At 52.9% G+C, this 27,087-nt stretch overlaps 1 protein-coding gene across 1 annotated transcript; it reads left to right on the forward strand.

The window, feature by feature from the left end:
- Nucleotides 1-273: 273 nt before the first annotated feature.
- On the forward strand, nt 274-27,087 carry ADGRD2 (adhesion G protein-coupled receptor D2). Its single transcript, XM_055793709.1, has 26 exons — nt 274-1,005; nt 1,416-1,493; nt 1,572-1,635; nt 2,356-2,586; nt 3,294-3,947; nt 4,580-4,678; nt 5,171-5,256; nt 5,652-5,933; nt 7,241-7,352; nt 7,740-7,874; nt 8,176-8,296; nt 9,610-9,715; nt 9,968-10,023; nt 11,177-11,303; nt 11,415-11,518; nt 12,144-12,246; nt 12,883-13,036; nt 13,807-13,940; nt 14,625-14,740; nt 16,390-16,510; nt 21,642-21,683; nt 21,899-21,952; nt 22,291-22,435; nt 22,996-23,054; nt 25,632-25,662; nt 26,394-27,087. The coding sequence occupies exons 2-26, from the start codon at nt 1,446-1,448 to the stop codon at nt 26,453-26,455; spliced, it is 3,246 nt and encodes a 1,081-aa protein (XP_055649684.1). The 5' UTR covers nt 274-1,005; nt 1,416-1,445; the 3' UTR covers nt 26,456-27,087.

Consider the following 27,087-nt stretch of genomic DNA (forward strand, 5'->3'; position numbering starts at 1 on the left):
GCCCGGCCCAGCCCCCCTGCCCATGGGGCGCCCCGGCAGCTCCGGCGCTGGCGGGCGGGGGACGTGCGGAGCTCGGAGCGGAGCGCGGTATGCGGAGTGTGCGGAGCGGAGGGCGGTGTGCGGGGTGTGCGGGGTGTGCGGAGCGGAGCGCGGTGTGCGGGGTGCGGGGTGTGCGGAGCGGAGCGGGGTGTGCGGGGCGGGGCGCGCTGTGTGGTGTGCGGAGCGCGGGGCGCGGAGGGGGAACGGTGTGCGGGGCAGTGTGCGGTGTGCGGGGCAGGGCGCGGTGGCCCCGCGGAGCAGGCGTCGCGGTCCCTTCGGCTCCGCCGGGGCCGGCGCTGCCCAAGCCCCCGCCGGGCTCCCGCGGCCAGCGGCTGCGGGCGGAGCTCGGTCCTTCCCGGCGGTTCCGGCCCGGTACCAGCCCGCGCCGCTGGCGGGCTCGCTGGCGGCTCCCCCAGGCTGCAGGCGGCCTGCGGGCCCCGAGCCCCGGCGGCCCCGCGGTGCAGACGTGCGGGACGCGGCTGGCGGGGCGCTGCCCCCCCCGGTGCCAGGCTGGCGCGGAGCCTGGCGTGCTGCTCCCTGGCGGCCTCGGAGCTGCGTTCTGCGGCTGTAAAAAGCCGCTGCTGAGCTTCGGAGAACTGCGAACGTCTTCAGAGCCCGGGCGCCGGCACGGATCTGCGGGGTCCCGCGGCAGCGCAGTGCTGGGCTGTGCGCGGGGCTGTGCGCAGGGCTGTGCGCGGGGGCTGCGCGGGGGAGCGCCCCGCCAAGCGCAGGGGCCACCCGCGGCTGGCAGCGTCGGGGCCGAGAGGCAGCTTTGGGACTTGTTTGCATTGGGGATCGCACTGCCGGTTTCCGTGTTTGTACCTTTACGTGCCCTCCTCTAGGACTTCACGAGGTGTTGCACAGCCGCAGCCAGGGCTCCCCCGGCCGGCCAGGGTGGTGCGGCGGAGCTCACCGGCTCAGCCCTGGCGTCGGAGCTGTGTGTTCGGCACTGCTCGTGGGGCCCAGGTGCGCTGGCCTCAGGGTCTGCTCTGATCCGTATTCCTGCGGGCTTTAACAGAAACGAGAAAAGATGCCAGTGATGTGACGCGGTTTAACTATGCGATTTGTGATGGCTTTTTTATTTAGTTAATGCAGATAAAGAGGCTCTGCTAACTTGCCTGTCTATTAATATCTGTATATGTTTTATGATTAACCTGTATCCTGGAAACAAATGGTAAACTGAGACCTTGAGTTCTTTAAGAAGAACGGAGGATTATTTTGATAGGACGCTACCCAGGACAGGTATTTCAGAGAGCATCGTGCTCTCTTTTTTGATTCAAGACTTTGTGAGGAAAGGAGCCTTGCCTGAGAACTGACTTTGTGCAGAATGCTTCTGTCTCTGCAATGCATCTCTAATAGTATTTTGTTTATTCTAGCAAAGGGTGAAAGCTTTCCAGCTGTTCAGCATGTTTAGGAGAGACTTGAGACCTGATTCTTGGTTCTTCAGCTTTCTGGTGAGTTTTTTTATAATTTCAGGATTTGAGATGGTATTAATGCTTTAAAGGAATGTTTCAACACATCCTCTCCAACAGGTCGGTAATCTGTCCAGGAGCCTCTTTGCCTTTGCAGCCCTTGCCAAGAACCAGACTTCTAAAGGTTAGTGTTTTTAGCAGCATTTCTGTATGTTTTTACAAGCAATATTTAGCACAGAGAAGCAACACATGAAAGGTGTCCAGTGGCAGAAATAAAGGTAAATAAACTTCTTCTGATGCCCTGTTTTGTGCCTGAAATTATATTTGCATAGCTGAGTATTTGCTTGGCTGATTATGAAATTACTGCCTAAAACCAGGTAAGTCCTGCTTAGCTGCTCATCTTTGTGCCACTGTAGCTGCAAACAAAAGAGATTATTTTGTGCTTGTAACTTGCATCTGCAAATGCAGAAGCTGGTAGGAGCTGGGAAGGGGGGATAAAATGAGAAAACTTGCTTGTACATAACTGCTTTGAGCAAGCTGTCCTGAGGGCAATCCCTGGGCGTACCGCAGTGAACTTTTTCTTTGGCTGAGCTTGGCATGGTTCTGTGTCCCACCAGAGCGTGCCCAGCTCCAGCCCTAGGTCAGCAATGCAGGTTGTGAGCAGAATCACAGATATCCCTCATTCTAGGTCCAATATAGCCTGGACTTTTCTATCACACTGTACCCACTGAACATCCTGGGGGCTGGGTAGGGAAATGAGCTCCTGCCTTTGGCTCCTCCAGAGTGCACCAGACAGTATTTGTAGATGCTTGCAGATGCTGCAAGCGACTGACCCTGTAGTGTATGTGGCTCGAAAGTGGGTTGGAGAGATTTTCTGTTTCACGTTGTGTATGTCTTTCTCCAGATTTTGTTCCTGTCACAATTGAGACCTCAAGACACGTGTACGAATATGTGACCACTGCTTTGAACTGGTGGCATGCAGATAGATACTGTGAACAACGCTTTGCTCAGCTGCTTTTTGAACCCCAAGACAGTGAGCAAGCTTCCTTTAGCAAACTGCTGCAGTCCCACCATATCAGAGGTTCCATCTGGCTAAATGAAAGGGATGGTGTCCTGCACAAACCAAAATGGAGACGTGAGTATAAGTGGGCTTGGACTATTTGGAGACGTGTTCACTGGTGGATCTTTTTAATTCTGAAAAATTAATCTGACTGGAAAAGTTGCCACTCTTCTTTTTATTGTCACTGTGGCAATGCCTAGGACCTCTAGTCACAAGCTGGAGCTGGCAGCATGAACAACAGTTATCCCAGCAGTATCGGCTGGTCACTGTCAAGATTTTTTAATGAATTGCAACAGAAGGGAGTTGCAAAGGGGCTCCTCTGCTTGGTCCTCATGTACCATCTCCCTATAAAGCAGGTGTGGCTTTGCTCAGCCTCACCATTTGTGACGTGCAGGTCCTGCGGAGATGATGTTAGAGACAGGACCAGGAGAATGGGTGTTCCGCAGTGGTAAGGCACTGCATGGCAGATGCCTCAAAGGTCTTACTTGACTGTTTGCTATAGCATGGGATGCTTGGGAACATGCTGTTCCTTCCATATTCATTGTTTGCAATCCTATTTGCTAGAAAACTTAAGTTTCTGGAAATGACACTTGCTGAAATGATGCAATCTCTGTTTGCCTGCCTTCCTGATCCCCTCCAGGCATGGGGGAGTCAGAAGCCTTGCTGCGTGCTGAGCTCTTAGCTTAAAAGGCAGATGGAAATGGTGGTTTCGTCCCAGTGGAAGATGAGCAGGCTTTGGCCCATGCTTCTTCCTTTATGCTGGCTGAAATTTCTCCTTCTAGGGGACCACGTTGCACCAGTCCTGATATTTGGAGACAAAACAGACACAAAATATGTGAAGGTGCTCTCTGACTTCCCAGGACTGCCTGCTGTCACAGCCTGCGCCCACCTCCAGTGGGACACCAGGACCCAGGAGATTGCTACCATCTTCTCCTACGCTGTGCCAGCTTTTATTAACGAGTTCCAGGTCCGTGGCTTTGTCGACGAGGAAGGCTTTGTTCGATTTGCTCTCATAGTCCACGGGCACCATTCCCCATACCTGCCAGTGTTCCGTGCCGATGGACAGTGGCATCATTTTTGCGTGACCTGGCAGCAGGAAAACGGGACCTGGGCCATCTATGCTGACGGTAAAAGGAGGGCATCTGCCAGCGGTTTGTGTGCTGTGGGACCATCTTCCCCCCAGGCCATCTACGGCCAGGGGACTTTGATAATTGGGCAGGATCAAGATTCCCTGGGGGGCACCTTCAGGGAGAAGGAATCCTTCAGTGGGAACATTACTGACTTGCACATCTGGCAGAAAGTCCTCAGCGTGGAGCAGATTGAGAAAGTTCGGTCATGCTGGGTAGTAGAGCAAGACCTTGTGTTTGGGTGGAGCTCCAATGCTCTGGAGATCGAGAGCAGCGTTCAGGAGGTGACCGCACAGTTTCTTTGCCCAGGTGAGTCTCATTGCCCTCTGCTTCAGCTCCCTTCTGCAGCAGGGGCGCAGCATGCGGGGTAGTCCAAGAAGCCAGTCCCATCCATAGAGAGGGAATGTGGTGCAGTCTGTGGAGTGATGCTTCTCCTTTGGGAAGAAAAGCAGAATCACATTCAGAGCTGGGCCAGGCAGGTTACAAATCAAACTTAAAGGCACAGTCATCAATAAACCCTTGGTCACTGAAGATGCCTGCGATGACCCTAGGAAAGACAGCTGGTCAGATGTCCTTGACTAATTACAGGCTTTCTCCTCTACTGAGAGAAATGGCTTACTTGTCAGTGATGCTGTTTCCTGGGGTTTGCATGCCCGGTGCTTTGGTGTTCTGCTGGGAGGAGGGATTCGGCCTCAGCCAGGCTGGTGTGACATTACGGATACATCACGCACTCAGGACCTGGCACTGCTGCCTCCTCCGAGTTCCTTCTGGGCAAGATTTGCCCGGTCCCTGCTCTGCTCTGGCGCTGGTGCTGCTGGAGGAGCAGCTCACAGCTTTTGTGTTCAGGAGAGTTCGTGGACTGCTCGCAGGGAATGTGGTACCTGCTGGGGGTGGCACAGCTCTGGGGGATCCAGGCCGTCTGTTTGTGTGTGTTTCCACAGGGCCTGTTGAGGAATGCCGAGTTTTTGAAGTTGGCAGCAGTGGATTCAGTTACACATCTTGTTTGCAGACTTTGCCTTTTATCTGTCGCTACAGAAAGGGTACAGCATCTGTTATTTATTTATTCGTTACTTCCATGGCATTCACTCCTGGATATCCTAGCTAGGGGACAGCCAGTGAGGGGGAGGCCTCATGCCTGCTCTGCAGAGATCTCATGCAAAACCTGCTGTAGCTGTGACTTTGCTTCAGCTGCATGCACTCTGACGGGTTATTTTGCTGTTCTCCAGTTAAGCAGTGGTTGAACATGTTGCATGGCTTCTGGCTGCAAGGCTGTAGAAGTGCCTTCCCATCCAGGCATCTCCAGACTCATTGGCCAGGGGGATGTGGGGAGGAGGCAGAAAAGAAGTGTTAGTCTGTCTCTGCAGATGGGATCTTATACTAGAAATAAAATACAGCTGTGAAGTCTCCTTGTCCTGAACTGTCCTACAAACTTACCCACCATCTGAGGACCATTCCCCTGGCTTAGAGCATGGCATGTGTTAAGCACACTGCTAGACACCACAGCAATGGTTATGCTTTTGGTTTATTCTCAGATGCATACTGGCAACTGAAAAAAGCTCAGCTGGAATCCAGCCGCTCGCTTGTTGGCCGTGTGAACACGCTTGCAGAGAGGACTGTGGTGAGTCCTGCAGCCCCAGCAGTGGCAGATGACACCAGGAGCAGGCAGGAGCCATTGGGGTGGACTTGCTGGACCTACTGGTGTCTGAGATCATTTTGCCAGCAGTTACACCTGTGGCTTTTTCTGAGATGCTGTTGGAGAGTGTGACCAATACAGCTGTAACTTGTGCTGTGATCAAACAAGCAAAGTGTTGCTTCAGGTTGACTTGTCTCACTGAGGTCGAGAGGCTGGACATGAGAGCTCAAAATGTCACGTCTCCTTCCCCTAAGGTGTGCCTGGTTGGCCAGGCAGGTGGCCTCACAGCAGCGAGGGCATGCAGGGCATTGCCAGGGCATAGCTGATGATCACACAGAATCAGGGTTCTGCACTGAACTAAAACGTTTTTTCCTTGGCAGATTCCTGAGAATATCTTCACAAGTGATGTCCAAGACATGAACCTCTCTGTTGCTCTTGGTGCTCTTGATCTCTTGGCAACTGTTCTGAGGGAAGGAGAGACACCCATGCTGGAGTCGTCTGATCTCCTTGCAGTGCTTCAATTACTAAAGCAAGTTTCTGATGTGGAAGTCCAGGAGGGAGAGGAGCTGGAGATGCTGGAGCAGTTGGGCCAGTATTACGTGGAAGTGACTGAGTTAATCCTGAAAGAGCAGAATATTGAAACGTGGTCATCAGTCAGCCAGGTAACGGTCACCAGCGGTCTGGTCGCTGCATGCCGCATCTGTTCATCTTGTGTGTGTGCAGCTCCTTGGCCAGGTGTATGGCAGCAGGCTGAGCACCTGTCCTTGCATGGTCACATGCAGCCTTTCTGCCTGTCTTATGGAGCTTGTGAAAGTGCTGCAAGCATGGGCATGGAGCCGCTGCCAGCTCAGGTAAGGACCAGCTGCCTTACTGTTGCCTCATTTGTTGGAGGTGCAAAAAAGTTCTCCTGCAAACAGGCTCAGTCAGGCGGTGCCTGCCTTGCAAACCCTTCCGGTGGCTTTCTCAGCTCTCTTCAAGCCACTCCACTTTGTCAGCCTGATTACTCACAGTTTGCAGATTCCCGGTACATTGTAGATTCCGTGCTCCCATATCCTGCTGTCTCTGGCAGGGCAGTGCCCTTCACTTCATAGTTTGTTGTATTTTCAGTGGGTGGGCTGCCAAGGAGCTATCTGTCATCAGCCCCCATGCTGTTCACAACACTGTCAGGCTTTGTGTGAGGGATTGCCATCATCCCACCCCAGTTAGGATTTTCTCCATTAGCTTCTTCCCGTCTCACATGGGTCTTTTGTGTCTGTTGTATGGTCTGCACTCCCCACCTGTCTCTGGGAAATGTGTGACAGTGTCTGGCCTGGCCAGCGCTCCAGGAACCAAGCCAGGGACTCAAGAGACAAAAGGATGCTGAATAGTTCAGAGTTTACCTCATCGCTTAGAGTTGCTTAGGTCTCCGTGGCCACAATTACTCACAGCTTCTCGATAGTGGCAGAAACCCAGCTGTGGCCCTGTGTAGCTGGTGCAGCAGATATCTCTGCTGAAGAAGAAAGGGTTTGAGTGCATGTACTGCAGGGGTGGCGCTTGTGCTGCCCAACACACCCAGGACCTTGAGTAATGGGGCCAGTCACCAGCTACCCTTCCAGAAGTGGAGTCTGTTTCTGGGTGAAACCTTTTCCAGGAAGAGAGGATGGTTGTTCCACAGCTTTGCAACAATCAGGAGTCAGGTCTAAAAATCTACTTTCTTTCCAGAGGCTTATTTAGTTGTTTATACCCATGCTGTTTTAATGGCTTTTTATAAAGACCAGCAGGTTTCCCTCATTGCCAATCTTGTCTCCCTGCTGAAGGAATCAGGAACATCCTTTAGTGAAGAAATCAGAGAAAAGCAAAGCAAAAGCCTTGAGTCCCAACTTCTCTTTTTCTGCCAAGGACCAAGCATTGAAGAAAACTCTTGTGAGCTGTGGGAAGTGTGAGCTGGCAGCGCAGGTGCTGATTTTCATTGCTCTCTCTGTGTCTGCAGGTTATCAGCGGGCCCATGGCTGTTGTTGAGCTCTGCGACAGAGTGGTGTCACACTTAGCCCCACTGCTGACTGCAGGGAGGACAAAGATCACGATCCAGCATGGGAACGTTGGTGAGTGGCACCAGCAGAGCCAGGGGAGGGCAGCTCACTGGGACCCAGCTTAGTCATGCCATCTGGTTCCCAGACCAATTCCACTCCTGGCACCTCTCCCCCTCTGGCTCATCTCTTGTTAACCCTACAGCCTTCTCCCTGTTTCCTCCATGCAGAAATCTCATAGTGTGGGGGCACCTCTCATGCCATGCATTGTAAGAGGACTGTAAGAAACCTTTGGGTGCAGGAGACAAACTGAGCCCACGTGGTTTGCACTGAAAGGGATCTGCTGCTGCTGCTGCTGTGGATCTTGGCTGGGCTTACAATGTCTTTGTGGTACTTTGCTGGAGTGGGAGCTCTGGCGGAAAGCTGAACCCTGGTTCAGTGCCTGGTTTTCTCGCTCCACAGGGATGGAGGTCAGGAAGCTGGAGCTGAGCAGGCAGGAGATGAGCAGTGAGGCGTACCTGGTCCAGAGCCCTGAGAAGGGCAGGCACGACCTCATTGAAGTTCCTGCAGAAGAAATGCAAAGACTGAAAGCCAGAGGTGGGTTATGATGCCTGCACTTCCCTGGGTCTACCCTTGGCACTTCTGCAGCATCTTCCTTGATGGACAAACTGCTTCCCCTGCACACATGCAGTCTGGAGAAGTGTGCGGAAGAGGTACCCTTGATGAAAGGGAGGTGGGCCATGGGGGACAGATTATCTACAGCCCCTCTGCAGACACAGCTCGGAGCTGTGGGTGCCCTGGGGGTATCCCACCAGATTAGGGCAGCGGTGCTGAAGCACAGACTGGTCAGAGCTGCCCTGGCTGCTTGCTCCCATCTCTCAGTGCTCTATCCCTCCAGGTCTTCGCAGAGTCATGGTGAAAAACATGTGGTTTGGCTACGGATCCCTGCAGCGCTGCCTGTCCAGTGCGGGCAGCGGCGCTGTCTTCCAGGACATGGCTGCTTCTGATGGAGAACAGAAGTGAGTGAAACAGAAGCCCTGCACCCCAGGGCTGCCCTCTTAGTGCCACGGCACTATTCATTTTTAAGTCTGCATTGAGTCTCTTGGTGCCTTTATTTTGGGGTCACCTCCACCCTGCTCCATCCCATCCCATTTGTCCTTGTCCCTGCTTTCTCCAGTACACATGTGGAGACGGGGCAGTGGAGAGGGGCTCCCGAGGCAGTGTTTGCAGAGGCAGAGGCCCCTGGCACTGGCAGAGCTCCCCCCTGAGCTGTGCGGCAGGGCTGCCTGTGTGCTTGTGTCCACAGTAGCGTGGCCAGCAGGACCAGGGCAGTGACCATCCCACTGTACTTAGCACTGGTGGGGTTGCATCTCAAATTCTGGGTTCAGTTTTGGGGCCCTCACTACAGGAAAGACCTTGAGGTGCTGGAGCGTATCCAGAGACGGGCGACAGAGCTGGGGAAGGGGCTGGAGCACAAGCCTTATGAGGAACAGCTGAGGGCACTGGGGGTTCAGCCTGGAGAGGAGGGGGCTCAGGGGGGCCTTATCACTCCCTACAGCTGCCTGACAGGGGCTGTAGGCGAGGGGGGTCGGTGTCTTCTCCCAGGTAACGGCCTCAGGTTGTGCTAGGGGAGGTTTAGATTGGATATAAGGGAAAATTTCTTCACGGGAAGGATTGTCAAGCACTGGAACAGGCTGTCCAGGGAGGTGGTGGAGCCGCCGTCGCTGGAGGTGTTTAAAAAACATGTAGATGTGGCGCTTGGGGACATGGTTTAGTGGTGGGCTTGGCAGTGCAGGGCTAACGGTTGGACATGATCGGCAAGGTCTTTTCCAGCCTAAATGATTGTATAATTCTGTGCACCGCGGTGCCTGTTCTGCGAGCCTCGGGCTCCCCGGGGGCTCCCTGCCCTGCTGGGCGGGCTGGGGGCAGCTGCAGGCCCCCGGCTGGGGCGGGTCCCGCTGCAGAGGGGCTGGGGCTGGGGCCGGGCCCTGCCGCTCCCCAGGGAGCGCTGAACACTAGGGGGGGATGGCAGCCCGCGCATCCCAGCCACCGGCTCAGCCCGGCCTCCGGCTGCGCCGCGGTGCTGCTCCGCTGCCCAGCACCTGGGACCCCCGGTGCCGGGGCTGTACGGTCCCCTCCTGCGGTTACAGGGGCAGTGGCGGTGTTTGCTGTGAGCCGGCAACCTGAGGGGCTGTCAGCCCTGCGCCCGGGCCTTTTGCTGCTGGCACTGAAACACTCTAAAAGTGGCTCCGCATCTCGCCAGCTGCCTTGTACACTTTCTGAGCACGGCTGGTGTTTCCCGTGCCCGTCAGCAGCACGCTTTCCCTGACAGGTACCTGCGCACCGCGGTGGGCACTGCCGTGATCTCGTCCGCTCTGCTCAGCGACTTCCAGGAGATCAGCACATCTGTGCGCTACCGCCTGCAGCACCGTGCCCAGGTACCCTGTGCAGGGGCTGTGTGTCCCAGCGGCATCCCCTGCCAGCAGCATCCCACAGCCTGACCCGGCACCTTGGCACGGGGCCCCAGAGCTCTTGCGCTTCAGGGTGTCCCATGCCCAGGTCTCTCATCTTGTCCCGTTTCCCTGTCCTGTGCTGACTGACCTTGTTGCAGCCTAGTGGGTGAACTGCATCGGTCCGCGTACAGAACATGCATGGCTCTGTAATCTCTTCTTCTCCCTCTCTGTCTGCAGGACCTGCCCAATAAGCTGGTGGGGCCCATCTGTGCCTTCTGGAACTTCAGCCTCAGGTGCCTTGTTTTCAGTTCGGGTCCCCAGATTTATGAGCTTTTATTTCCACTGGAAAATCAAACATAACAATATAAATGTGACGGTAAGAATAGGGATCTGTAATTCTCTGCTTGCTTTGCGTGCTGGCATCCTCTATCTGCTGGCATAGAGCGCTCTCCTGGGAAGGTTTCCTTTGGAAAAAAGTCACTCACAAGCAAGTGACCTTTAATGAGGTACATATAACTAAAATGGAAAGCCCTAGTTAATGATGATTGTTGCCTGCAACAAAGAAGGGTTGGTCCAAGATATATAGCCCAAAAGACATGCAGGACTCCCAGCCTCATAAATACTGCTTGGCATTGCGATGTGTTTTTGCTGAATGTCACCACAGTGAGAGCACCGAGACTGATATATTATGGATTGGTAATTAAGTCATTCAAGTGCAAAAAAACTCCTTAGAGTCCCAGTCTTGTAACAGACATGAATCAGTTTGGGGAAGGTGGGAAGTGGGTGTTTTTGGAAGCAGCTGGTTACTACACAAACAGCTCCACTAGCCTTGCTCTGAATCTGATCTTCCCTTGGTCCTGGGGCAGGCTCAGAGGGGCAGTGCTGCCAGTGAGGGCAGAGCTGACCTGCTGCAGCCTTGGTCCCTGCACAGGGAATTCAGATCTGGAGCTTTACTGGCCACCGTTTACTGGAGGCTTACCGGCAGTGGAGGGCAGCTGGCCGGCTGGGGACAGGCTGTCTTGCCCTGGAGATCAAGGGTCAGGTGGAACTGTGCAGGGTGCATGGCAGGCCAAGCTGAGGGAGAAGATTTGATGTGCCTGGTCCAGTGATGCTCTGAGAGAATGTGCTGTGAGGGAGCTCTTCCCCGAGCCATGCAGTGTCTGAGTCCTGTTTAAAGCAGTGATGGCTGAACTGTGCTTTTTGATGCACACGTTGACACTAGACCTATTTTCTTGTGCATGCCTGATGGGTAAGGCAAATCTGCTGAGATTTGAGGATGAGCCAAAGGGAAGTCCATGTGAAGACATGTCTCTGGTATCCTCTTCTTCCTTCTTTCAACTCTGCTTCTTCTGGGAGAATGAAATTCCCTTAACACCTTGGCTTTCTGTTGAAGTGGATGGTAATTTCTATGTGTTTTCTCTGGGGTTTTTTTTTGCCACCTGTTAGCCCAGATGCTGGTGGGATGTGGTCCACAGCTGGCTGCTCTGTGGTGACATCTCTCCCAGACTCCACTGCCTGTTTTTGCAACCATACCACGAATTTTGCTGTCCTGCTGCAGGTGTATGAGATGCAGGTAAGTGAGGAACCTTTCTCTGCAGCTCTGTGGGGTGGACGCCAAAACTGCGAGCAGCCTGCAGTTAATTTGTGGGGGTTTGTGTCTTCTGTTGTTTCATGACTGGAGCAGAGGACCACCAAGGAGGAGCTCACACTGCAGACCTTGACTTTTATTGGATGTGGCGTTTCCTTCTGTGCCTTGATAGTTACCTTCATTTTATTCTTGGCAGTTGGGTAAGAAAAGTCCAGGAACTTGTAGCTTTCTCTGTATTTTTTGTTTGATATTTTGCTTCAGAAGAAGTATACGAACAAGATGTCCTCAGTCAGTGTGGGGTGATGCAGGAGAGGCTGGGGAGCTGCACTGGTGGTTGGTAGCAGAGGGGAGGGAGTTTGTCCTTGCCTAGGGAGTGGGACTGGAGATGCTTGTATGAGCTGTGCACACACCTGAGTGTCCGTGGAAATATTTTTATCAATGACTAATAATGTTTACCACAAAAACTGCTCTGCTAGAGTTAATTTTTATAAATCAAATGGAGCAAAACCTGTTTCTTCAGTTGCCAGCCCTTCTGCATTACTTGGCAAGTAGAGAGATCTGCCTTGTGAGCATGGCCATGTTCCTCCTGCTTCTCGCTGCCTGTTCCTTGGAGCACTGGGCAAGGTCTGAGCAGCTGTACCCAAGCAGATCCCCAGCGCCAAGTGCTTGCACAGCAGGGCAGTCCCCTGCCTCCTTCTGTCATCTTTGCAGTAAGCAGCAGAGCTCACAGGCCACCCAGGCAGGTCTGCGCTCAGCAAGGACTAGAGGGGACATGTACACCCTTTCTTTTGGCTGCAGCTGAGCGCTTCCTCTCTCCTTCCTCAGTGTCCCCAAGAGTGAACGAACAACCGTGCACCAGAACCTGATCTTTGCGTTAGCGGCAGCAGAAGCTCTGCTCATGTTCAGTGAGTTGGCCAAGACCAACCAGGTAAACCCACCAGAAAGTGTCCCGCCTGGTCAGCCAGTGGGCCCAGGCCCGCTCAAGCATTATTGTCAGAGCAAACAGAACAGAAGCGTAATCCCTTTTGTTAATGTTTCATTAATTACCTGTAACTTGCATCTAGGAAAGAATTGTGTCTCCATGTTTGGAGATACGCACATATGCATTGAGCAATCTGTCAGGAAAATTCACCTTTTTTTTTTTTTTTCTGACAGTTTGTGTCTGACAAAAAAATCTTTCAGGAAATTAAGCAGTTATAAAACAGCAACGTATAGTTCTGTTGTCCCTTCCTGTGTCCTTTTCCACATCCCATGGCTGGAGCAAGCAGCTCAGGGATGAGAGACCTGCAAGGAAGGCCAAGAACTGCAGGAAAAGCTGCTATCAGTTCCCTCTTCTGTGGTGTGAGATGGTCACACAGATGAAACAAGTGTGAGCTGCAGCAGTTGCACTCTTCATGTGTTACAATTTTAAGAACTCTTCCTGGTGCTTGTGGATGTTTACATACATTTCTACACATTCTGCAGCACAGTTTGTAGGTTGCTCTCTTCCTCCTGACCACACACACTCGGAAGCTCTCAGAGGACGACGACTCCTGACGCAGCGTGTGATCTCTCTCCTCCCCAGGTGGTGTGTTTCACCGTCACTGCCTGCCTTCATCTCTTCTTCATGGCAGCCTTTTCATGGATGCTGGTAGAGGGGCTTCTCCTATGGAGCAAAGTGGTAGCAGTCAACATGAGTGAAGACAGGAGGATGAAATTCTACTACGTGACAGGCTGGGGTATCTACAGACTCCTCTGCATTGGGCACTCAGAAAAATGTGTCAATTTTTTGTCTAGCATGAGTTTCAACAGGAGAGATTCCCAAATGTTTGGTTTGATGCAATACAAGAGCCGGGTGCCACTGCCCTGCAGAGGCTTTCTTACCTTTATGTGTCACATTGCCAGTCTCAGAATATAAAAGGCATTTCTGTTATTTTTCTAAACCCAAGAGTTCGAAGGAGGAGGAAGTTTATGGTAACTGCTTGTTCTTGGAGAGCATTACTACTGTCTGATAGTAATTCAAATATAAATATGTTCCTGGCTGAGCACCCTTTATTCTGAGCGAGCCCTTTAGGGACGTAGAATTCATTTGAATGAGCTGAGTTCCATACCAAAGAGGAGCCTCTTTAGGTCAGTGCTCCTTGCAAAACACGCACCTAGTTGGACATTGGACAACAGGTTCAAATATTTTGGATTGGTTTATGTCTTTGATTGTCTATTTTGTTAAAAAAGCAATCTGAGGAGTAAATTGCTTTGATCAGGACTCAGGACTTGGAATGCTTTATACCTAGGAGAATGATGCTGACAGGGTATAAATCTCGTCTTGCAGAGCTGGGACAGATTTAAGCTGCAGTAAATTGATGTTGCTCATGGGGTTTCAGAGGCTAAGCTGGCTCACGCTGGAGCGTGTCTGGCTCTGGGGGTTTTGAAGCAATTGTCTAGAGCACAGCTGACCCACATGGGTCATCTCTGCTTTTCCTGGGGTTTAATCTGGGGTTTTTTTCTGCAGGGCTTCCAGTCGTTATCGTGGGTGTGACCCTCGCAACTTCCTTTAACAAGTATGTGGCAGACAACCACTGCTGGCTGAACGTCCAGACCAACGTCATCTGGGCCTTTGTTGGCCCTGTTCTCTTCATCCTGGCCGTAAGTGCCAAAACCTGCTGGGAAGGTGTGATTTCTTCCTGTCTGGTTTTAGGACAGCATTGCAGAGTCAGGGGTGTCAGCACTCCTGTAGCGAAGGTGCTTGCTCGCAGGGCTTATTGTGCCTGCTACTTTTATTTATAGGAAAATTTTTGTTATGCTTTATATATACTTTCACAACACAAATAAATCTCTTTAACCAAAGCAGCTTTTTGTCAGAAAAAAAGTGCTTTCAGAAAATTTTGCTGACCAGTTGTTGTATTCACTGTTGAATTAGGAAATGTAGATAGGTGTGTGGGTTGACTGTGACGTTGTCTTAACTAAAGGTCTGATTTTAATATGGGAACATCTATGTCCTCGAAGTAGTATCAGGTTCATTATACAACAGCAGGGTAGCAGACAAAGGTGCAATGTTTAAGGGGTCCAGAATAGACACTTCACAGGGAAGACATTCTGTAGGAGAAGTTTTGAGATAAGTTTTCTAGATTTCATACATGTGGATAATGTGTATGTGGCTATGAAGCACATACATGTGGCTATGAGGTATTTTATTCACCGCTTGCTCAAAAGTGAAACATTTCTCCCCAAGTTCTGACACTCAGTTATTGAGTTCCCGGTAGAAAAGTGTCATCCCCCCCAGGCTGAGATTACAGAAGGTTCCTGGGTCCAACAGCTCTTCTCTGGCAGGTGAACACCTTTGTGCTGTTCCGGGTGGTGGTGGTGACTGTGTCCAGTGCTCGCAGGAGATCAAAGATGCTGACGCCCAACAGCAGCCTGGAGAACCAGATTGGAATACAGATATGGTGAGCGGGGAAGGGGCTGGTTTTCCCAGCCGTGGCTACCCAGGGTATAAAACGGTGGAATTACTGTTAAACTGAGAGTCTTTGCCTTGGTGAAGTGGAAGACCATGAGTTGGGGGAGTGAGGGCAGAAAGGATTTTCTCCTCTGGGGTAACTGCATCACCCAAAGGTAGTCTCTCTGCTCTGATGTTGGTGCCGCTGAGAAGCCCAGCCAGCACTTCCAGCCTGCGGAACCCGGTGCTGGACTCATCTGCGCTCACACTCCTAAACCTCAGCGCTTTGGGATGGGAGTCCCTTGGCAGTGACTGCTGAAATCAAAGCTGCCCTGGGCCCATTGGCATGACCAGGAGCATCACTGTGGGTCTGGGGATAGCCAGTGTGAGTGTCCCCATCGTCTGCATTGGTGACAGCGTGTGTGGAAGCTCAGGTCATACTGGCGAGCTGTCTGCCCTTTTGCTAACGTCAGCCCACTGTGCTGCTGAGCAGCTTGGGCAGGTGTCCTGAAAACATCACCACAGGGAAGTGAGGTAGCAGCTTGGGGTGTTCCAAGGAACCCAGAGACCCAGCTGGGTGCCCAGTTTCCATGGAATTTTATACAGCTCCTCTCCACTTAGCAGAACGTTGCCGTTCGAGGGGACTGTAACTGAACATGTCTCACACCCGTCCCATGCTTAACACTGTGTGTGCCCCACAGGAGGATGCCAGCTGTGGAGACTGCAGGGGGTTTGGCTATTTGCAATTATAAAAAGCATTTTATATATGATTTTGGGACTTGGTGGATTGAAAGTAATGCTGGTGGGGATTTACATACATGGGGAAAGAGGCAACGTGGACTTCTGTAATGAGTCAATATAGAGAGACCTCTAAAAAACTGCTGCTTGAGTCATTACTTTATCATGCTCTGTGAATCTTTATTGTTGTTAGCTGGCGCCAAATACCCCTGCTAGACACGCATTGTTCCCCTGTATCATAAATAATTTTTCCCAAATTTACAGAAGCACAAAGATAGGGCATTGCTGGAGGGCAAGGTGACATCCGTATGCTAATAAAACAAATGCATTAGCCCTCCTTGTAGCAGCAACTGGGGGGAAAATAGCTGTTTTCTCATGGCTAATGACGTCAAAGGGCTCCATTCTTGCTAACACTTAGTGATAAATGAAGAGCAGGACTAGCATGCGGGGGGCTGAGAGGTGAAATGTTTGCTTTTTCCCCTCTGAACTAATTTTGTTTGCAAAGGAATTTGTTCCATAGCTACCATCTTGGGTGCCTCTTGGTGGACACATATCTGAAAGGCACTTGCTGGGGGAGGAGAGCTGTCTCTGGCATGAAGACAAGGAAAATTTCTTCTAACCTGCAAGACAGAGGCCAGGGTGCGCCTAAACCTGTGGAGCTCTTTCAGGACAGAGCCACTCAGTGCTCCGTAACCTAGGGTGGATGCCGCAGGCAGACCACGGCGATACCCCGAGCAGGGTTTGCAGAGCCAGGAAGGACACTGGGCAGGCTGGGGCTCTTTTCCAGGACACCCTGGGCTCAGGGATGTGGGGCACGACAGAGACCCCAGTGGAGGGCTGGTGGCTCGGAGGTGGGTGCCAGTGCATAGCACTTCAGCTCTGAAATGCACCCAGGTAACCCTGAGCCCTTCTTCCCGACAGGGCCACGGCCAAGCCCATCCTGGTGCTGCTGCCTGTGCTGGGGCTGACCTGGGTCTGCGGGGTCCTTGTCCACCTCAGCATCATTTGGGCCTACATCTTCATTGTGCTGAACTCCCTCCAGGTGAGTCCTGTGCCAGGCAGATCCTCACGTCACAGCCCAGCAGGTACCTGCCGTTCTTTGTGCTTCGGTGTACTCTACCCCCCGAGTAGTCAGGGGTGTTTGGCAGCTCTGAAGCCCAGCCCAGCTTTCCCAAGCCACTGTGCTGTTTTGTCTGAGGAAACTACGTTCATGCTCCCAGTGTGTGAAATGCAGCTCTGGAGACCTTGTTCATCTCACGGTCCTTCAGCACCAGTCTCTGGAGTGTCCTCCTGGTGTCACAGCTTTCCACTTCAAATCTTGTTCCTCATGTTGTTAGATTTTCAGAAATCAGTGTGGTTTCAAAATGCCACTTACAAACTGATGTGCTTGTAGGGAACTTCATTAGAGTGTTGATTTGGTCATTTAATGGATAATTAAAGTGGTGACTGTGCAGTTTAATGGGGCAGACATCCCACCTGCTATTTGCATCAGTGAAACGAGCCTCATCCCTACAGGGCAGGGATGGGCCACGTGTGCCAGCATCGCTGTTAGAGCAGGGCTGTTCGTGGAGAGCGTCTCAAAGGTCACATCCAGCCATAGCGTGCCTGATTGCTGCTTAGATGGTTTGTGTTCCAGGATGAGTATTTTCCATCTGGTTCATGTTCAGACATTCTTAGAGGTTGTGGCCCAAGAATTGTACCAGCAGAATCACCTTCTCTTTGCCTGGAGGTCAGCTGTATTGCAGGGAGACAAGAGAAGAATAATTACAAATCAAGGACTGAAAATCTTTACCCATAAAGTCCGTATTATCTGCAGCTGTGCAGCTGCTCTCCAGGGATGCTCCTGGTACCCACTGAGAGCTGCACTGGACTCTGATGGGATGCAGGACCATTAGGTGGAACAAGTGGCAATGTGGGCTGGCGATCAGAGCCTTGCACAGGGAGGCTGGAAATGTGTGTGCTGTTTGTAGCTCTGAGTTTGAAGACCTTGGATGAGTCATGTAGTCTTCTTCAGGTGCTTCATTCCTCTCTAGGTAGCATCAATTGGCTCCATTTTTAAGGCTACTTGCCTGTGTTGCAGTCCTCCAGGGCCGTGGCTCTGACTACTGTACTTCAGAGTCATGTTTAATAGGGATCTCTGTAGGGCAGAGAGTAACCCTGATGTGTAAAGAAATACTTAGTATTTGCTTCTACATTTACTGATTTCATGGAAAGAGTTTTAAGAATTAGTTAATTGTAACTAGCCTGTATGTGGTTAAGAGACCAAAGCAAACTGTGTTAGTCACAGCAGCCAGGAGCGCTCAGTTCTGCACCGAGCTAGGACTGTTCCCAGGACCTCAGGATATCTGAAACTCAGGGACACGTGGTGACAAAAAGTCTCTGAACATGTGCTTACCACCTGGGACTCAAAGCATCAGCCGCTTCTTGGCAGCAGCTTTCCAAACCCTACAGCAAGCAGCTGTAGATGGAGCTAGAGACGCACTGCCCACCAGTGTCGAAGGGTCCCGAGGCAGGGGCTGGGGGCAGGGGTCCCTGCGCAGGGGCCAGGCATGGGCCCAGTCCGGCCCCTGCGGCTGGGGCTGCACCAGCACAAGTGGCGCTGGAGGCACCCACACCTCCAGCCCTGTCCCTGAGCGCCGGCTGTCCACAGAGGTACTTTTCGGAGCCCCTTGCCCAGTGCTCGAGGACAAATCCTGCTCCAGGGGATCCAAGTCAAGAGAGCAGCTAGGTTCTATGCTCCAAACCATTGGAATCCAAAGAGGTCACCACCCCCATCTCCCTTTTTTCTTTGGATTCAATAAAAATTGGCTCCTGCTGTAGCTTTCACTTACGGAGCAGCAGAGTTCGCGGTGTTTCCCTCTGGCACACTTGGCCGGTTTTGTGTAGCACTGGCCCAGCTCTCCAAGGGCGAAGTGCAGGCGTTATCACCACGTGCACAAGATGCTGGTTGCTCCAGGGATGTGCTGCCTGTGGCTGGTGCTGGTCTAGCGGCCGGGTGCTGCTCACACGCATCCATCGTCTCGCTGTTGGGCATGTTCCAAGGCCAGACAAGGACCACTTCTCCAAGAAGATGGAGATGTCCAAGGACATCTCTGCTATTAGGGACATCGGAAGGGTGGCAGGAGGCCTGTCCTAACTGTAACTAAATATAGCATCAGTTCTCCTTGCCTCCTCGTGCCATGCTTAGGTTACTGAGCAGAAGAGAACTCCAGGCTCAGTGCTGTGAAGAGATGAGGTAAGCAGAGCTGATAACAGCACCAGCATTTTTTCATTCACAGAGAAAAAGGCATTTCTCAGCTTGGGTGAAATCCATCAATATTAGCAGAGAGGCAGATCAGAGAACAGTGTCCCAGCACCAGCCTGGCAGCCTTCCTCTGCCTTGCTTCAGTGTTCCTGTGTTAAAAACATGAGCATGTACATGACACCGGAGGGGTCCTGCTGAGGATCTCAGGCTTGGATAGCCTTCAGGAGAGCTACTTCCACAAGGACTCAGGGCTGCTTTTTCCTCTGCCACCCGGCACTGGCAAGGGAAATCTCACAAGTAGTTCCCTGGTTCAGTGACTGCTGATACCCTTGGCCATGGCCCAGCCATGTCAGTGCCCAGCCTGCAGCCTCCGTGGCTCGCTCAGCCCTTGGTCCATCGTGATGCCAGCAGAGGGGCTGTGGGATGCTGGCTGTCGTAACAGGGATGCTGGGCATATGGGCTTTTTGAGAGACGAGGAATAGTACCTGACATGAACAAATGTGTCCTCTGGATGATACACCTCCTGAGGCTCTCTCTCACAAACGATGACAATGTCCACCTTGGGTGAGATAGGAGCTGAGGTGTTTGCTGGATCAGGATTTGTTTTCCTCCCTTGCTTTCTAAGTTATTGCTGCTTTCGGTTTAGTTCTTTCTCCTCAAGCTCAGTAGGAGCCGTGGCTGTTGTGTGGACAGACAGCCCAGGGTTTGTCCATGAATATGCCGTGCTTGTTTGCTTCTGTCCCTTTGTTACCAAGTTCTTACCCCAGCAGAGAAATGCTGGTGGGAAGCTGTGGAGTTGAGAGGAAGCAGGGATAGAGCCATCCCATCTCAGCCGCTTTGCTGGCTGTCTTATGGATCACCTTGGAATGTCCTTTGGGCCAGCGTGCTCCTTCATGCGCGGGTCTTGTGCAGGGAAGTTTTGCCGCTGTGGTGGTTGTTGTTTGACTGCTTTCTGTTTATCTGCGGAAACTGAAGCCTGTCTTCAAGGTTACTCTGTGCGTCGACACCAAACATGACAACTCCTGCTGCAGCCAGGCAGCACAGGAATTCAGCCGAGTGACTGAAAAGCAACAGAGAGCGGTGCTGCACCGGAGGCAGCTGCCTCGCAGGTTGGCGAGCAGGCAGCAGCACCGTCCCTCCGGCTGATCGTTCTGCAGGTAGCAGCACCCACACCCTGCCGAGCACCCAGTGCTGGCCAGAGGTGCCTGCTGTTGAGAAACAACGTAGGTGAATGTGAACTTGTAGAGCTGGAGGGATGGTCCTGAGGCTGGAGGGGTGGTCCTGAGGCTGGCTCAGGGCAGGGACTTGCAGAGCCACTTGCCCATCTCCAGTGAGAGAGGAGCAGGAGGGGGCGTTGCTCCCAGCAGGGGTGTGTGGGGTGCAGCAGGACCTGGGTGCTGGACAGACGGACACCAGGCAGGAGCATCCATCCTGCTCTGTGGGTCCCAGCATGTGCTGTGCTCTCGTCTGTGGCCACACAGCACTTGCTCCACTGTGAGCGGGGAGCTGCAGGGGACAGGGCATTGCAGGACCTGCTGGGAGAACTTGGGGCGCAGGCAGGAGCACGGGCAGGAGCGCATGCAGGAACGCAAGCAGGAGCATGGGCAGGAGCGCAGGCAGGAGTGTGAGCAGGAGTAGGATCCTCCAGAGCCACAGCTCTGCTTCCGCCCGCGCTGCAGCTGGGCCTCCTCTCCTTCCTTGCTCTCCTTCCAGCCGACCTCGCCGTTCCCCCCCTCCCCACTCTCATCCAGAATGATTATTTCAAGGAAGACCTGCCTTGGCAGCCTGACCAGAAATCTGGTCTGGGGGAGTGACCAGCATTGCTGGCTGAAGGACAGGTCATGGCACGGTGCCAGGGTACTGCTACCATAACGCCTGCCAAGAGCTTGCAGATGAAGAGCAAGGCTCATTGAAGACAAGATGGATTACTTTTCTTGCTGCAGCTGATTTATCTAGCTGCGATAACAAACACCCCACAGATATAACATAAATCTGGTGGGCCAGATAGGACTGCCTTAAGGCCAGAATCGTTGGTCTGGAGCTGTAATTAGCCCCAGGCTGTGGCCTCCAGGCAATGCTAGCTCCGGCCCTGCCCCAGGCACTTTCCTGGAGCACATTCTGCACTGGCCCCAAGCACACAGTTGTGGGCGAGCACTTAGTTGTGGCAGAGCCTGTCATTGCTCACTGGTCCTTGGTGTGTGCAAGCAACAGCACCGGTTCGGCAAGCAGGGAGAGAGTGGCCAAGGCTGTGCTGCCGGAGCCCCGGCACGCCAGCGTGAAGGTTTGTCCAGGCTGGGGCTGAGCAAAACCCCTGGGTCAGTACCGCACTGAATTTGGGTCAGAGGGTCCCATTAATGCTGTGGTCTGTCACTGCATGGGACAGAGGACCTGTTCCTGGCTTCATGCTGCTCTTTATCTGCGGGAGGCTGGCAAAAGCCCCCCTGGGGCCAGTGGTCAGTGGGAAGGGAGGTCTGCTTCCCAGATTTCAATTCCCCTAGCAATTAATTCCTGATGCTTTCTGTTTATCTGATGGCTTCTTCTTCTGAGATCTGAGGGAGGTGTTTCCTGGGGGATTTTGCATGCATGAGTGAATGGGAGTACGGGAGAGCTTCAGGCTCGGGAAGCTGAGTGCCCTGCGAGGGATGCCTGCTCCCCACAATTGAAATGGAGTGAGAGTAGAAGGAGGAGGGACTGAGGCAGGGACCATCTCTCCTTTGGACTCTCTGTGAAGAGCCTGGTCTCAAGTGTGATGGTAAGGAAGGTCCTTCCTGCCCAGCTGTCCCTGGCTGTGCCGTGCCCACCACCTGTGCCTCTCCCTTGCAGCCCAGTCCTCACCCATGCTGGTGCTCATCAAATTCATTTCCTCCCATGTGAAGTAGCACAAACCAGCTGTACATCTCTAACCCTTCCTGTGCTCTCTCCTTTTCAGGGCCTGTACATATTCCTTGTCTATGCAGTCTATAACAGCGAGGTAAGAGGTGCCCCTGGCTGGGGCTCAGTCACTCATCACGGCAACTGTTTTATTAGCAGTCAAGGGGGCAGCTGGGGTTGTAGTAGTTGCGACAGCCAGCATAGCCCCAACCATGCTTCTGGAGCAGCAGTTGCTTGGTCTCCATGACTTGTTGGAGGATCTTGTGTTCTGCTAGAGCTGCTGCAGCCCTCTCTAATGTCCTTGCTCTGCTCCAGGTGAGGAATGCCATCCAGAGGATGAAGGACAAGAAGAAAGCACTCTCGTTCACAGTAAGTTGCAAGGAAACCCTGCTGCCCACTTCATTTATCATGCAGCCACCAGAGGAGGGCCCTAGGCGTACATCTGCTCTGCTTTGAGGAGATGATGTTGGAAAGAAGTCTTAGTTTTCTATTTTTTTCATCTCCCTTCTTTACAGTCCTGTTGGACAACGCAGACCCAAAGCCAATCTACTCTGGCTAGATAGCAGCCTGCAGTACCAGGGTGGGATGGGAGTCAAAGTGCCAGGGGCCACAGTGCAGATCAAATCGATCTTTAAAGTTGGACCTGGGTCTAGCAAAGACTCATGTTGCAGTTTTCACTGTCCCATGTCTCTACCCTGTCATTACAGAACTGCTCTCATCCCATCAACTACTTATCAAGTCCAAGAAACACGACCTCCTGGGAGACAGGGAAACCGAGTCCTTCTGCAGCTGAGAGTGCCTTGTCGAGCCCTGTGCAGAAAGACACTCCAGTGAAGAACATCACCAACAAAGGTAAAGAGGGTTGTCGTTGCTGTTGGCCCGGGCTGTGTGCTGAGAACACAGTAAAATGTTATTCCCAAGGCTTGAATTGTAGTGCAAGTTCACTTGGCACTGCATTAGCTCATTTGCACACTGAGCCTCTGTGAGCACTTGGGGTCTGGTGCTGCAAGTGTAGCACAGAATGAAGGGTTCCCAGGGAAGGCAGGGACTTCTGTGGATCTCAGAGGGGTCAAGTTCATGCCCGCAGGCTAGATGGGCGTGGGCATGGGGGTCTCATCACTGTGTTATGCAGCATTGCATTCTTCAGAGGCAAGAATCCATGTTTGTGTCTTAAAATGCATTTTGTGGAGGAGGGGAGGCAAAGGTGGCAGAAGGAAACAGGGGGGTTAGCTTTGGGGAAAAAAGGTGTTGCGTGCTCCTACTAGTTTGTGGGTGCCATTATGCAGATAGCCTGTTGGGTCTCTTCGCTTCAGTGGGAGATACTTAGGGGACACAAAGCACCGAGTTCGTGGTAAAGCATGAATATTTCTACTCTCTAGTCTCCAAACTCATTGTGCTGCATCACCTCCTAGGAAATTTTGGAGCCAAAATTCCGATGGGGATTTCATCAATTATGTCACCCGAGAGACCGGTATGTAATGTCTTCTGTTATTCTTCCACCTTCACCCATGCACAGAGCACAGTAGTTGTGTAGGAATGGCATTGGTGTCTGATGGTTCCAGTGAGGGGCTGGGACTCGAGGCAGCTGGTAGCGTTACCAGCTCTGGCACAAATTCAGTGTTTTACGTTGTGCAAGTCCCAGAAGCTGCCTGACTCATGCACCCTGCACCCAGACTGAGGGTAATGCCGATCCCCCCTGCCCCAGTGCATTACAGAAGCTGCAGAGCATTGGTGAGGGACCAGGCAGGTGTTAGCACAGCACCCACGCTCTCCTCCTCAGGGCCAGTCCAGACATGCCACCTGCCTGTCAAAACCAAGGTCTTGATACACATCCTGAAGACTCTGGTTTATTAAAATACCTACTCATTATTAGCAATGTACTGGTTTAAGTCATTTAAGTCATTTGAGATGCATGCTTGCGTGCCCGCAGTGGCCACTCCTGGTAATCAGGCCAGATGCAATGAAGCATTTGCTGCTCTGCCGGAGCAGAGGATGGAGAGCGCGGTGGGCTGGCAGGCAGGAGCTCTGGCCGGTGACCTGCCTCAGCTCTGCAGTGTGGGCAGGGCATGTCTCAGGAGGCAATTGCCTGAGCAGGGGCTGGCCCGGGCAGGGGCAGGTAGCAGAGGGCACCGGGGCAGAGCACGTGTTCTGCAGGTACGAGAAGGTGAGGCCCCAGAATGGCCGGTTTCCAAGGCGAGAGCTCACCCCTGAGCTGATGGGGAACCAGCCCCGCTGCCGTGCTGGGAGGGTGATTGTAGCCAGGGCACGCATGAACAGAAGGAGCCAGTGCATTTAAGGGAGTAAAGCACCGAGTGGAGGTTGGCACAGACCAAGGCAGGACATTCCCCCATGACAGCACATTCAAACCGGGGCAGGGACTTGCTGTCCCTGCAGTGGGCAAAGTGCGCCTGTCCGGGGAGGGCAGGCTGGGTTGCGCTGCCTGCCGGAGTGTGATGTACAGCTCAGCGAGGTATGGCCTAAAGCAGGGAACAATTTAAATTTGACTACTCTGATACCGCTTCCATCTCCCACTATTGAAATGATCATCAGTCCTTGTGCACTTGACATACAAGTGCTGTAATTTCCTCAGAATAAAATCCAACACTACTTTCATGTGAGTCTCTCACTGAAGGATCTCTCTCTCCCTCTCTAATATTTATCCTTTGAAAACCTGTGTCACATAGACAGCTCTTATTTATCCAATAGATAATACTTCTATAGCTGGCATATCATTTTGAAGCCACTCAATAAAATCCATATTTGTATCTCTCGTGATTTATACTGTGGTTAGTGCCATTCCTCCCCTCCTGCTGAACGCCGGCTGGGATTCATTCACAGGTGATGCTTTCCTCAGCCAGCCAGGTGCTGGCTGTGTGAACTGGGACCAGGGCTAAGCTCCTGGCACCAGGTATGAGACGTGGGCCAAGGGGATTAGCCCAGGGGCCCAAGTTTCCTAAGGCCGGGAGCCTTGGGAGGCAGCAGATCTAAATGCCAAGGCCGTGGCATTTCCTACCAGGCAAAGACAGAAAGCACTTTCCTCCATGTGAGGGTCACCAAGGACTGTGCTGTATCGTTGTTGCTTAAACATAAACATTGCATTTTTAATGTATTTGTTTCCTTTCTAAGTAAGGTGGATGCAGCAAAAGGTGCAGCTGATGCCAGGGCCTGCCTGGGGAGGGGGGGCACAGCCCCCTGCCCACGCACATCTGTGGGGCAGCAGCACTGCTCCCAGCACTCACCTGGTGCCGGCATGAGAGCGGCGGTGCTGAGCCCCATCCTCACGGCGAGGGGGCTGGCGCAGCTGTGCCGGGGCTGGTGCTACCCACCCCCCCAAGAGCTGCTGCTTTCTGCGGTTGTATAAGTCCGCGCTGTTTTTCCTGCTCCCTGGCTAAATGAGTCACGGCACTCGCTGGAGGAGCGGTGAATTAAGAATGTCACTGGCAGCTGCACAATAGTTTGGATGAAGAGAAGATGCTACTTAAAAACGTTTGAAAACACTTAAAATGACAAAACACTGCGTGAGTGGAGATACAAACACAGACGAGATGTTCTTTGTATTTCAGCTTTTTCAAATGTTGTTTGGTGATATTTATTGCTGTTGGGCTGGGAGCAGGAATTTCACACCTCACAGAGCATTAAGCATCACTTAAGCACAGGGTCCAGGCTTGTGTGTGCTCTTTCCACCACAGCACGGGGGGTGGGGGAGAAAGTTCTCCCTCCACTTTTCATGGATTTTGCTGTGGTTCCCACCACAGTGTCCAGCCCACTGGGTCCCCCCAGGGCTCGGGGGTCCCTGTAGAGGGCATGAGGTTGGGGGTGCTGCTGGGAGGTGCAGCTGTGTCCGGGGACACTGCAAGGTGCCTGTCCCTCGGGGACTGGGTGAAGGCTCCAGTCCCCAGCCTGCGCGGTGGCTCCGTGGCACAGAGCGTGCGGGGCAGCAGTGGGGTGCTGGGGACCCCTGCCTGGCCCCGGGCAGCGTGGCAGGGGTGCCAGCAGCGAAGCAATCAGACCTCTACCTTCTGCTAACAAACCTTCTCCCCTCTTTCAGGCTGTAGAGCTGACAGCATTCAAGTCCTCAGGTAACATTTGCCTACATCATGTTCTTTATTTTTTGTTGCTGCTGCTACTGGTTTCTGTGGTTGCGTGGTGGAGCGCTGCCCAGAGGGCAGGTGGTTTTTGCTCAGGCTTCATTTTATTTCCAAACTGCCCTGGTGGGTGCAGTCCTGGCCAGGCTGTTGGGAGCTCCGTGTTCCCCTGCACAGATGAGGGAGAGGGAGGGTATGGAGCCCCAGCAGCTCTGCTGGTGCTGTCAGTGCTGCCTGTGCTGCCTCTCCCTGGCAGTACTGGTGGCTCAGGCAAGGGTGCCTGTCTTGGGGCACCCACCTGGTTTCTCCCCACGTCTCCACACCTTTCTTGCTGCCTGTCCGTGCCTGCAGCTTGCTGCACACCAGTTCCCTGGGCCCCTGCACAGCAGTGGAGCTGCAGGTCGCAGGTGGCAGGCAGCAGAGGGGCGGTGGGTACCTGCAGATATCTGTGCTGAGCTCTCTGCCTGCTCACCCCAGCACGGCCGGTCCTCAAGGCACAGCAGGGACCAGCACCTCTCCCTGCTTGGCAGGCCCTGGGCTGATTTCAGGGGTGGCAGCAGCTCTTCGCAGCCACAGGGTATTTAAAACGCGCAGGTGCTGCAGAAGGTGCTGGTGGGTGGTAGGAGTGCCTTGCTCCCAGCGAAGGGAAGCCAGGGAAGGTGGGGTGTTGAGGCAGCACTGGATTTATGAGCTTAAAAGCAGCCATTTAGTTTCTTCTGTTTCAGGTTGTAGAAAGGCCAATGTCACCGTGGAGGTGGGTAGAATTAAAACCAGAAATCCCTCCTAAGCCCCAGACCTCTGCTCACAGCAGTGCTGGGGAGAGGCCAGCCAGCCAGAGCTCCCTGCTCCCTCCCCGGCTTCCCTGCCTGGCTTTGGGCAAGTCACCAGCTCCTCCGGGTACGGGTGCAGCATATTTCACTTTATTTTTTTACCAACTGCTGCCAATTACTCTCGGCACTCTCAGTACAGTCTCTGGATGGGGTCACTCAAGCAGACAGTGCAGTGAAGAAGCACCAGGAATGGATTGATACTATTTTTTCTGCATTGTTACATTTTCTTTTGTCAAAAGAAGCAGTGCATTAGCAGGTTTCTGATTTTGCTCCACATTAAGTGTCTAAGCAGGGCATGCTTAGACTATTTTCGAGACGATGCCACCCAGAAGCATTGCAGCTTTCTTCCCCACAGTGGACACATGAGCAAGGCAGAAACGGTGGCATCCAGGAGTAGATGTGCTGCGGCATTTCAGGTGTAGGCGTGGGGTCTCAGAGACAGCAAGACCTACACCCAGCACGTGCATTTGTGCTCTGTCCCCCCGCCCCACTCTCACCCTCACCTGCTCCTGCATATTTCAATCTAGCCACATGTGTAATTAAACTCCAGCTGTGCAAAGAGGCGGGTTGTTTAGTTTGGTTTTGTTTT

This window comes from Falco peregrinus, chromosome 1 (assembly GCF_023634155.1).
Source record: "Falco peregrinus isolate bFalPer1 chromosome 1, bFalPer1.pri, whole genome shotgun sequence".
Taxonomy (NCBI): domain Eukaryota; kingdom Metazoa; phylum Chordata; class Aves; order Falconiformes; family Falconidae; genus Falco; species Falco peregrinus.